Source organism: Jaculus jaculus, chromosome 11 (assembly GCF_020740685.1).
Source record: "Jaculus jaculus isolate mJacJac1 chromosome 11, mJacJac1.mat.Y.cur, whole genome shotgun sequence".
Classification (NCBI taxonomy): domain Eukaryota; kingdom Metazoa; phylum Chordata; class Mammalia; order Rodentia; family Dipodidae; genus Jaculus; species Jaculus jaculus.
Genome location: NC_059112.1, coordinates 112,534,575 through 112,547,025, shown reverse-complemented (window position 1 = coordinate 112,547,025; position 12,451 = coordinate 112,534,575). Strand labels below are relative to the sequence as shown.

General features: G+C 48.3%; 1 protein-coding gene across 8 annotated transcripts in view; it reads left to right on the top strand.

Annotated features, from left to right (window-relative positions):
- Nucleotides 1-12,451, top strand: part of Capn15 (calpain 15) — a 35,901-nt gene that overhangs the window by 9,545 nt on the left and 13,905 nt on the right. For 6 of the 8 annotated variants that reach the window (XM_045161517.1, XM_045161520.1, XM_004652119.2 and 3 more), the window contains one exon: nt 8,119-8,407. The exons of the other annotated variants lie outside the window; for them this stretch is intronic. In XM_045161517.1, the coding sequence (XP_045017452.1) occupies nt 8,232-8,407 (176 nt within the window). In that variant the 5' untranslated portion in view covers nt 8,119-8,231. The remainder of the gene's footprint in view (nt 1-8,118; nt 8,408-12,451) is intronic. 8 annotated transcript variants of the gene reach the window in all.

Genomic DNA, 12,451 nt, shown 5'->3' with positions numbered 1-12,451 from the left:
CAGTGAAGCCTCCCTAAGTTCTGGCTGTAGCCCTGTGGAAGTGGGCAGGACCTGGGTCACATGACCAGCCAGAACTGGTTTGCAGGTCTCTGACCTGTGCAGATAAGCCCAGAGGCTGTATATGCCATTCCTGGGCCAGAGCCCAAACCCTGGCAGGAAGAGCCTGTTATCTTGGTGTGTGCTGCAGTAGACAGCCTGCTTGGAGACCCCTTCCTAAGGCAGCACCCCAGGTGTGGGCACACAGCAGCTCGTCATTCCTGTAGCCTCAGGTGAGCCAGTTCCCAGATGTGGTGGTGCATTTTTGGCTGTAGGAGTGGAAGTGCTGCTGAAGTGGTGGGGTGGGAGTGCTGCAGTGGGAAAGAGGAACTGTCTTTCTGGGCTGGTTCCCAGGAATCCCTGTAGACCTAGTTCATAGCCCTCTGTGCTGCTGGGATTTGGGACTGTGGCCCTGTTATTTGGGATGCATTGTGAGAGCAGTTCTAGTGGGAATGTGCCCTTTTGGGTATGCCACCTAAGTTTCTGTCCTGTGCCCTACTAGTAGCCCCAACATGGAAGTCCCTCCATGTCCCGTGTTGATGCCAGAGAAGGGCTGGTAGGGAGTGTATCCGACCTGTGACCCCTAGGCCTTGTGGCCCTAGTTGGTACCTTCCCGATGCTGGAGTAGAACATCCAATGGAAAGCAGCTGGTGGGAGGCAGGGCTTTATAAGCTTCATGATGGCAGGGAAAGTGTGGTACAGCAAAGAGTGGACATCACTTCCTTGCCATAGCAGGTGTGAAACAGCAGCAAGAAAGTGAGCCAGACAAACTCTAGCAAGGGGAAGCCGGCTTTTGCTGTAACTCCCCGAAGCCCACCCCCAGCAACACACCTCCTTCACCAAGGCTGCACCCCCCAAATTGCCATCAGCTAGGGATCAAGCATTCAAAACACCAGTTTATGGGGGATACCTGATTCAAGCCATGGGGTGTCTTGGCCAGAAAGATGTACGCGTGGGATCTGAGGGTGCTCCATTCCTTTGACAGGAACTCCACCTGTCTTCAGGAAATGTTGCTCAGCCAGTTCTGATGGGTTTGAGTCCTCCTCTAGGGTAGCTTCTGGCCTGGTTTCTTATAGGGAGTGTTCACTGCCTGTCCTCATGCTGTTTGCTTTGGAGATAGCCTTGATGTCAGTTGGTCCTATGGGGACAAATGCACAGACAGAACTGCATTGCAGTGGTGGCTTGCTCTTGGCTGCACATTTGGACTGGTTTCCTCTTGCTCTGGTGGGTGTAATTCCTTTTTTTTTTTTTTTTTTTTTTGAGGTAAGGTCTCACTCTAGCCTAGGCTGATCCGGAACTCAGTAGTCCTAGGCTGGCTATTCATAGCTGCTATTCTCCTACCTCAGTCTCCTGAGTGCTGGGATTAAAGGTGTGCACCATTACACCTGGCCTGGTGGGTGTAATTCTTAGATGTTGTGAGTGCCAGGCTGGACTGCGTTGAGTGAGGGTAACTTCTTTAAAATTTTATTTTATTTATTTATTACAGACAGAGAATGTGCATACCAGGGTCTCTAGCCACCACAAACTCCAGACACATGTGCCACCATGTGCAGCTGGCTTATGGGGGACCTGAAAAAATCAAACCTGGGTCCTTTTGCTTTGCAGTAAGCATCTTAACTGCTAAGCTATCTCTCCAGCCCGAGTGAGGGTAATTTTGAGCCTACTATAGTTATGAAAGTGATGGGATATTCTACTTACCTTCATATAGCTGGAACAAAACACCCAACCAAAAGCAAATGATGAGAGGAAAAAGGTTTTTTTGGCCTATTGTCTTTTTTTTTTTTTTTCTTTTTCTTTTTTTTTAAGGTAGGATCTTGCTGTAGCCCAGGCTGACCTGGAATTCACTATGTAGTCTCAGGGTGGCCTCGAACTCACAGTGATCCTCCTACCTCTGCCTCTTGAGTGCTGGGATTAAAGGCGTGCACCACCACATCCTAGTTTACAGTCTTGAGTAGACTGTTCATGATGGCAGGGAAAGGATGGTAGAGCAGAGGCTGGCATCATGTCTTGCCACAGCAACTGACAGAAAGCAACAAGAGTGTGAGCTGAGCTCTGGTAAGGGAGAAGCAAAATAACACCTCAAAGCACACCCCTAGCAACAGGCCTCCTCCAGCATAGTGTCACCACCCAAGTTGCCACCGGATGGGGACAAAGCATTTAAAACACATGTGTTTATAGAGAATCTCTGATTCACGTTGTGCATCTAGCTTTTACATGTATACCAGGGAACCAAATCGGGACTAACTGGCTTTACAAGTGAACACGTTTAACTGCTGAGCTAGGGGATTGTTAATGGTCCTGGTAATTAACACCTGTCTTTCAGGGCAGTCCCACTTCCTTGCTTCCCTCGAGCCTATGCCGCTGCCCCATTTAAAAGTAGGGCAGGATCTGGATAGATGACTTAGCAGTTAAAGGTGCTTGCCTGCAAAACCAAAAGACCCAGGTTTGGTTCCCCAGGACCTATGTAAGCCAGGTGCACAAGATGACACATGCTCCCTCCTCCCCCACCTCTTTCTCTCTCTGAAACAAAAAATAAAAAATAAAACAGTTTGCCAAAAGGCAGGACAGTAGTTCACAAGTGGAAACAGAGGAGCTGTCTGGTTGGTCTTGGGGTGGGACAACTATGGGCTCCAGGGTTTGAGAGGATGGAAGGACCCATCTGGCCCAGGAAGCATGTGTCTCATAGTCCTTAGTCCATCCTTCTTCTTCCTGCCTATGTGGTTACAGTGTTCTTTGGTTTTACAAGGAATCAAGCCAAAAGCAGTGAGGTAATGCCTGCTCCAGGGGCCTCTGGGCATCATGGTTACCATGTCCAACTGCCTAGTACAACTTCCCATGCAACAAAGACCAAAATATATTTGCTGAGCCCATAGCCTGAGGTAAAGTAATGAGCAGGTGGAGTATGTGTCAGAGTGTGGGGCTACCAGCAGGCATTGTGGGGAACAGTAGCCTTCGGTGGCTTGAGTCTGTCATTCAGAGTGGGGATCCTATTGTACTCTCATGAAGCCATCCTGATCTGTGGAGAGAGCCTGAAAGCCGTAGAGTCAGAATGGGAACATAGACTGACCCACCAGTGTCGGGACTCTGTTCGGCACCACATGGTGGACCTGGGCCAAGGTAAGCTTCCTTTGTCCAGCCCCCAGCTTAGGTGTGCTGATCCCATCTTCAGAGGAGCCCTCAACTCTCTCCAAGGCTGCTGCTACATCAGTTCCTGCCCCTACCTTTTTAGAGGCCCCAGAGTACAGTTCTCCCTAGAAGAAAGGTGTGTGGCATCTTTGTACAGCTGCCTCCCATACATGTGGGGTTGCCAACCACAGAGGCTACAGCTGTGCCTAGAAAGTCAGCAGAAGGAAAGTGGGGTTTAAGAGACACGTGTAGAGTGGGGCATGCTGGTATACGTCTCGAGTCCTAGCACTTGACAGATATAGGCAGGAGGATCAGGAGTTAAAAGAGTTATCTTGAACTGGAGAGATGGCTCAACAGTTAAGGTGCTTGCCTGCAAAGCCTAAGGACCCAGGTTCAATTCCCCAGTAGCCACATAAAGCCAGATGAACAAGTTGGCACAGGTGCCTGGAGTTTGCTTGCAGTGGCTGGAAGCCATCCATTCTCTCTCTCTGCCTCTCACTCTCAAATAAAAACAGCTGGGTGTGGTTGCACACACCTTTAATCCCAGCATTCAAGAGGCTGAGGTAGGAGGATCACTGTGAGTTCAAGGCCTCCCTGAGACTATGGAGTGAATTCTAAGTCAGCCTGAGCTAGAATGAGAACCTACCTTGAAAAAACAAAAACAAATATATATATATTTCACTCTGTAGTTTCAGGGTAGCCTTGAACTCACAGTGATCCTAATACCTCTGCCTACTGAGTGTTGTGATTAAAGGCATGCACCACTACACCCAACTAATAAAATATTTTTTTAAAAATTATTACCTTAGCTGGGCGTGGTGATGCACATCTTTGGTCCCAGCACTCGGGAGGCAGAGGTGGAAGATCACCTTGCCTTCAATGCCACTCTGAGACAACATAGTGAATGTCAGTTCAGCCTGGGCTAGAATGAAACCCTACGTCGAAAAACAAAACAAATAAAAAAATACATACATAGACATAGATATAGATATATCCAACCTTGGACTGGAGAGATGACTTAGCAGTTAAGGTGCTTGCCTGTGAAGCCCAAGGACCCAGGTTCTACTCCCCAGAACCCATGTAAGCCAGATGAAGGTGGCACAGGTGTTTGGAGTTTGTTTGTAGTGGCTAGAGGCTCTGGCATGCCCATTCTCATTCTCTCTTTCTCTCTCATAAATAAATAAAATCTAGCCAGGCATGGTGGCACAAGCCTTTAATCCTAGCACTCAGGAGGCAGAGGTAGGATTGCCATGAGTTTGAGTCCAGCCTGAAACTACATAGTGAATTCCAGACTAACTTGGGCTAGAGCAAGACCCTACCTTGAAAAACAAACAAATAAATATTTTTTAAAACTATTAAAAGGCCTGAGCTAGAGTGAGTCCCTGTCTCAAAAAAATTAAAAAGGCTGGAGAGATGGCTTAGCGGTTAAGGCATTCACCTACAAAGCCAAAGGACCCAGGTTCAATTCCCCAAGACCCGTGTAAGCCAAATACAGAAGGTGGGACATGCATCTGGAGTTTGTTTACAGCGGTTGAAGTCCTTGGCACACCCATTCTCCCCCCCCCTCAAATAAAATAAAAAAATTTTAAAAATATTTAAAAATGATTACCTTTAGTTAAATGGTGAGTTTGAAGTCAGTCTGAGTTACATAACACCCTGTTTCAAAAAATATTAAAATAAAATAAAGGAGGGCTGGAGAGAAGGCTTAGTGACTAAGATGTTTGCCTGCAAAGCCTAAAGATAGGAGTTTGATTTCCCCAGTACCCATATAAAATCAGATGCACAAAGTGGTGCATACATTTGGAGTTTATTTGTAGCGGCAGGAAGCCCTGGTGGACCCATTCTCTCTCTGTCTGCATCTTTCTCTATCTTCCTCTTTCTCAAATAAGTAAATAACAAGGAGCCAGGTATGGTGGTACATGACTTTCATCCTAGTATTCAGGAGGCAGAAGTAGGAAGATTGCTGTGAGTTCGAGCCCAGCCTGGGACTACAGAGTTCCCGGTCAGCCTGGGATAGAGTGAGACCTTATCTGGGGGAAAAAGGAGGGGTGACTGGGAGGATGGCTCAGTGGTTCAGGTTTAATTTAATCATGGGGGGGGGCTCTCAGGCAGGAGACTGCTGGACATGACCACTGCAACCATTGAATGGGGGAACCAGAGAATCACTGGGGCTTGCTGACTGGGTTGTGGAAGACCCTGTCTTGAGTAACTATACCAAAGAGTTGTAAAAGAACATAGGATATTCTCCTCTGACCTCTGTATTGCATGCACATGTCTGTGCATACATCACATATACACCCCGCCACTCTACACACATCCAAAGAAAAACAATTACATTCATGCCACCTTCACAAGGAGTTAGGCCCTTGGGCCAGTGAGGAGCTGGTCAAAGAGGAGCCAGTCACTCCCTGAGACTGAGGCTGGCAGCACTTTTCACACTGCAGATAGGCCTCACTGCCAGGCAAAGGCTCCCACCCCTCATGGAGTTCTTTCTTCTCTGGCAGAAGAGATGTTGGTTGGTGAGTCATCGTCACTGTGGAGAGCCTCTGAGAGCATTGCTCTTTCTTGTCCAGTTCTTCTCATTCTATACAAGAAGCAGAAGGGGGCTGGAGAGATGGCTTAGCGGTTAAGGTGCTTACCTACAATGCCAAAGGACTCAGGTTCGATTCCCCAGGACTCATGAAAGCCAGATGCACAAGGGGGTGCATGTGCCTGGAGTTCATTTACAGCAACTGGAGACCCTGGCATGCATTGTCTCTCCCTCCCTATTTCTCTCATAAATAAGAAAATTTAAAATATATATATATAAAATTTTTTGTTCATTTTTATTTATTTATTTGAGAGTGACAGGCAGAGAGAGAGAGAGAGGATGGGCATGCCAGGGCCTCCAGCCACTGCAAATGAACTCCAGACTCGTGCGTCCCCCCTCATGCATCTGGCTGACATGGGTCCTAGGGAATTGAGCCTCGAACCAGGGTCCTTAGGCTTCACAGGCAAGTGCTCATTCTCTAAGCCATCTCTCCAGCCCTAAAATATATGTTTTTTAAATAAAAGAAGCAAGCCAGGCATGGTGGCACACATCTTTAATCCCAGCACTTGGGAGGCAGAGATAGGAGGATCCCCGTGGATTCAAGGCCACGCTGAGACTACATAGTGAATCCCAGGTCAGCCTGGGCTGGAGTGAGACCCTACCTCAAAACAACAACAAAAGGACATAAGAGAGGTGCTTGCCTGCAAAGCCTAACAACCTGGGTTCAGTTCCCCAGTACCCAATAAGGGCAGATATACAAAGTGGTATATGCATCTGGTGTTTGTTTGCAGTGCCTACAAGCTCTGGTGTGTCCATTTCCTCTCCCCCTCTCCTTGCAAATAAGTAAAAACATTTGTGCATGCTTTTAATCCCAGCAGTCAGGAGGGATAGGTAAGGGGATTGCCACGAGTTTGAGTCCACCCTTATACACTACCTTGCAAAACAAAAACAAAAATTGTCTGGCTTCCTGGCTAGACTTGTCCCTTGAGCCATGACCATGCTCTGAACCACTGTACGTTCAGTGACAGCTCTGTCTATGGGGGAGGCCTGAGCAGCCACGGGTCTCACAGATCAATGGAACCGACCCCTGAGAAAAAAGCAGCACTTCACACTCCAACTGTGAAAACAGTTGTTGCATGGAGAACCCACCTGGTTCTGATTGAATCCAGTAGTAAGAATGTAAAACTTCCTGGGCCCCACAGCCTGGGGGCGCTGGCCCTCTGAGGTGCCAGGTGCTGACTGTCAAGGCAAAGGCACACGCAGTCCTGTTGCCTGTCATGTGTGGCTGTCTCCCAGGCCTCCCCGCACTCCATGCATGTCTCTTAGCTCCTTATTTCGACTCCCCTTCCTCCACCCCAACATCACCTTCAGTGTTGTGGATACTCATTCAGAAGCCAGAGGAAGAGTTTTCAGTGGGTGACAGGAGATCCAGGGGTGGGGACCACCAAAACCAGGATAACCTGTCCACCAACAGAGGGCAGCCTGGATACCCACATTACCCTAAAGCCCTGGAGAGGGGACTTGTACTGACTGAGGTGTCCCATGTATATTGGCCTCCCACACTGCTAGGTTCTCTGCCTCCCATGGATCACACCCTCAGACCATGTTTAATTTCAACCCCCTTAGCCAGCAGATGTAAGATGGCTCTCCTGCAGCACAGAGAGTCTACCTGCTTCCTCCTAGTAATCCCTACTAGGGTCTCTGGAGGGAAGTCCCTTCAGCCATGGACAGTCCCCAAGGTTTCCTGGATCTATAGCCTGCCCAGAGAGTATGGGTTTACAGTCATCTGCTGTCATTTTGAAGTCACAACTCCTGCCCCTAGGTCTTTAAGAACCCTTCTCTGAGTCCTAGACCAGTCCTACTGAGCCCTTAACTCCCTCATTTTTCCTTCCTTGTGGACTAAATGTCTCATTGGTCTTACTGTAATAAGGCAAAACTAATCTCTCTTCCAATTGAAGAATAAAACAGAGGTAGGAGGATCTCTGTGAGTTCGAGGCAATCCTGAGACTACATAGTGAATTCCAGGTCAGCCTGGGCTGAAAAGCAAGACCTTACCTCAAAAAAACAACAAAAAAATAAAACTCCTTTGAAGACCAGAAACAAGTATAGAGGGTTTGATGGGTTTTCAAGATGATGTGGGGTGATGTCCTGGACTCCATATCTACAAGCTTGGGGAAGGCACTACATCTCTGTGGGGCCTTTAGCCCCTAACCTCTACCTTCTTTGGAGCCTAGATATGGGTGGGGGTGCTCTAGCTCGCTAACACTGAAGTTGGGCCCAGATCTCTGCAGGTGTTTCTCAGGCTGTTTGGCATGCTGGGAAACTCTGGGTGTTGGGGCGGGGGGCTTCATCTGTGTGAATCATACTCTTCTCTCTTTTTATCTCTTTTTATTCTTTCTCTTTATTTTTGTTGTGTCACTGACCAGCCGGCAACCTTTTCTCCAGTGTGGGCACTCTCCTCTCTCCATGCTCCCGTTCGCGTGCTGCCGGCCAGAGGTGACCGGGCCCGGCTCTCTACGTGGCCGCTGTCAGGGGGGCCATGGGGAGCTCCGCCTCCTCCTTGGCTGCCGAGACCGAGTCAGAGCACGGCTTCCCTGGGGGTCCGCCCTACCCAGGGGCCCCGGCAGCAGCTGGCTGGTGTAGGAGCGGCCCTGGGGGGACTGTCTGGGGAAGTGCCCTGGTCACCAGACAGCATCCACGCCCCCGGGCCCGAAGGTAAGAAGGTGGGGAGGGGTTGCCCAAAGGGCTTTCAGGCAGGAGACGCCTTCCATGTGTCCCTTGCTCAGAACTGAGGGCTCTGTTTCTTAAGGATCTCTAGCAACTTGCTCTCCCTGGAGATGAAAGAGCTAAAATGTATCACCTCCACTCTCAGCCAATGTGAACCCATGGGGAGGCTACTAACTCCAGCCCTTGTGGCTGCACATGCCAAGGGTGCTGGCTTGCTTCCTTGGGGTCAGAGCTGGATATTGCTGACCCTCCCTGCCTATGATGTTTCTGTTGCAGTGTGGGTACCTCCAGGGGTGTCATGAGGCTGTAGGGGATGTGGGGAACTAGAGGGGCCAACCTTCACCTTCCAGTCCCCTCTAATCTATGCATGGCCTTAGCAGTCCTTTGGGAGGTGTCTGGTGCCCCCCAGATACCTGCACAGTGGGTTATATATAGAGAGAGGGCTGCACAGTGCTAGTAGCTTCTGCTGTCCAGGGTCCTCACATAACATTCTAACCCGCATTTTTTTTCTGAGGATTGCATGACTGACTTCCACAGATAACTCAGCCATCTTCTGGGCATGGGAAGAAGTTGGGCATGAAGCTGTGGGTAACAGGCAGGGGACAGGCCTTCTGGGGTGGCTTTAATAAGTTCTAAACTGGCAGACAAGAGGCTTAAAGGGGTGCTAGAAGTGATGATTGAGACTGGGAGAGTCCAGAGTCTGTCTGAGTCATCAGATAGGAGACATTGAGAAACTTGAGGTACAGAGAGAGGACAAGCATATTGTGTCAGGGACTCCCCCCATACAGGTGGGGATAGCACACTACTTCACATGTGGGTAGACATTACGATGTCTCCAGTTCCCTTTATCTTACTGCAGATGCTTCAAGGAATACTTCCATGCAATCCTTTAACAAAAAATACTTATTTGCAAGCAGAGAGAGAGAATGGGTGCACCAGAGCCTCCAGCCACTGCAGAGAACTCAAGATGTATGCACCACTTTATGCATCTGGCTTTACATGGGTCCTGGGGAATTGAACCCAGGTTGTTAGGTCTTGCAGGCAAGTGCCTTAACTGCTGAGCCATCTCTCCAGCCCCATACAATCCTTTCAACAGTTTTATTAAAATGTGACCTACACACCATCAAACTCCTCACCTGTTCTAAGTGTACATAATTCAGTCATTTTCAAAGAGTCCATAGCTTTGTATGGGCATCCCTATGAGCCATTTTGCATTATCTAAAGATATCCTGCCTGTTTGTAGTTACCCCATCCCACCCTGGCCCCAGCTAGCAGTAACTCATTTCCTGTCTGCAGTTTTGTCTTTTCTAGAAAATTCATACAGAGGAGTCACATGTGGCTTGTGTGACTGACTTTTACTCAACATGATGTGCTCAGAGTTTGCTGACATTGCAACATGTGTTAGAACCCCTTTCCTGTTCATGCATAACTAGTAGCCTGTTGTAACGATTGGCCATTTCTTGCTTGTCTGCTTACAGATACTGGCAATTGTTTCTGCTTAACTTCTAGAATAATGCTAGTCAGTCACACTAAAGTTTTTTCGCGTTCATGTGTTCATTTTCAGAGTCTTGGTTGATCTCTAGAGGGGAGTTTACAGTAAGTATATGTAACATTTGGAGAATGGCCCATGTCAGGAGGGTTGTGGTGTGCCCTGCTGTAAATGGTACTTACTGTAGCCTGTCTTTGACTCATACTGTCCTGCAGGGTATGCAGTGAGCCTTACTTGGTTTGATTTTCATTTCCTTGATGGCTAAGGGTGTTAAACATTTCATGTTTTCATCTTAGCTTTTATGTCTGTTTATGTGCTGAGGAACTTTTTTGTTGTTTTGTTTTTGTCTTTTGAGGAAGGGTCTCACTCTAGCCCAGGCTGACCTGGAATTCACTATGTAATCTCATGGTGGCCTTAAACTCACAGCAATCCTCCTACCTCAGCTTCCCGAGTGCGGGTATTAAAGGCTTGCGCCACCATGCCTTTGTTTATATGCTGAGGAAAATTCTTAGGAGTAGAAATTGCCAGGCCTGGGCTGCGTCTCTGTGCCACAGCAGCTGTATGTCTGGCTTCGTTCTTAGAGTTGTGTCATCAGGCAGCTGCCCCAGCAGTGAGTGTCACCACATCCTTGTCACATGGGTGGGTGGCTCTGCTAAGTTTTATATTTTCCTAAGCTCATGTGAGCAAACAAAAGTTCAAACCAGACTCGGGCAGGAGGCTGAAGCAGGATTGTTCAAGAGTTTGAGGCCAGCCTGGCCTACAAGGTTGGGCTACAGAGCAAGACCTTGTCTCAACACCCTGTTTCCCCACTTCCACAAAAAGCCCAAGGTTTTTGTTTTGTTTTGTTTCATTTTTTCCAACTCACTTTAGCCCAGGCTGACCTGGAATTCACTATGGAGTCTCAGGGTGGCCTCAAACTCATGGCGATCCTCCTACCTGTGCCTCCCAAGTGCTAGGATTAAAGGCGTGCACCACCACACCCGGTTTACCTCCTACCTCTTGCTTGGGATTAAAGACATGGGCCATTATGCCCAGCAGAGCAAGAGAGAGAATGGGCACGCTAGGGCCTCTAGCCACAGCAAACAAACTCTAGACACATGTGCCACTCTGTGCATCTGGCTTTTTGTGGATACTGGGGAATCAAACTCAGGTTGTTAGGCTTTGCTGATAAGTACCTTAACTGCTGAGCCATCTCTCTAGCCTTAGTCCAAAGGTGTTTTTTTGTTTTGTTTTGTTTTCATTTATTTGCAAACCCAGAGAGAAAGAGGGAAAGAGAGAGAATGGATGTGCCAAGGCCTCTAGCCACTGCAAATGAAGTCCAGACACATGCACCTGACTTTATATGGGTACTAGGGAATCAAACCCAGGCTGTGAGGCATTAAAAGCAAGTGCCTTAATTGCTGAGCCATCTCTCCAGCGCAGCCCAAGGTTTTTAAATCCAAAACTATGGCTGTGTATGGTAACCAACAGCACTCAGGAAGTAAGATAGAAAGATCAGAAGTTAAAGGTCAGCCTCAGATATGTAGTGAGTTCAAGGCCAGGCCATCTTGGGCTACATGGGACCCTACATGAGAAACACAAATGGGGGTGGCGGGATTCAGAATTCTGTTGCCAAGCATGTCTTATCTGAGGCATAGCAAGAAGGAAAGAGAGGCTCAGGTTCCTAAAGATGTGGTGTCACTCTGCATTTACCTTGGCCTCTTGCCAGGCTGGGCTGATGTCCCCAACAGCTGTTTGTTCCCACTAGAGGTGGGCCTGACCCTTAGGGAAGTTACTGTCTAGATGGTAGATACCCACAATGAATTGGGAGGAAATATTAACGACCATGAAGAATCCATGAACACCCAGACTGAAAAGCTTAGAAGAGGTGTCTCAGGGAGCTGGACTACACAGATGTTGAAAAACAGGATACTTTGTACTAAGCCTCACTCCCCACATATGCACATGTCGAAAGGTGGCACAATGCAGGCATGAGAAACAGCCCCTCTTCCATCTCTGATAGTACCCTGAGAGGGCCAGGAAAGGCGTGGAGCAAAACCTAGCAGCAACAGCAGATCCTGACTTTTTTTTGCTTGTGTGATATATGTGTTTGTGTGGCATATGCACATGTACACAGATGCGTGTGTCCATGTGCATGTGGAGACCAGAGAAGAACGTCAGATGTCCTCCTATCACTATCACTATTCCACTTTGTTTCCTTGAGCTGCCATCTCAGTCAGTCCCAGTAGTTCTCCAGTCTCCACTCCCCACAAGACTGGGGTTACAGGCATATGTGGCCATTCCCAGTTGTTTGGGTGATGGGAACTCAAACTCAGGGTAAATCAGGCTGTGCTCATGCAACAGCTGTCTTACCTACTGAGCCATCTCCCCAGGCCTAAGCCTGACATCTCTGAAGGGCCTCTCAATCCCCCCATACTGTGTTCTTTTTCATTAAGTTCTTATAACACCCCCAGGAAATCAGGAACTCTCCTCTCAGGTGACTTCTGTTGTGTAGATGAAGAAGTAGCTCACATTCATGCAAGCCAGGAGAGCCAGATGTGCGG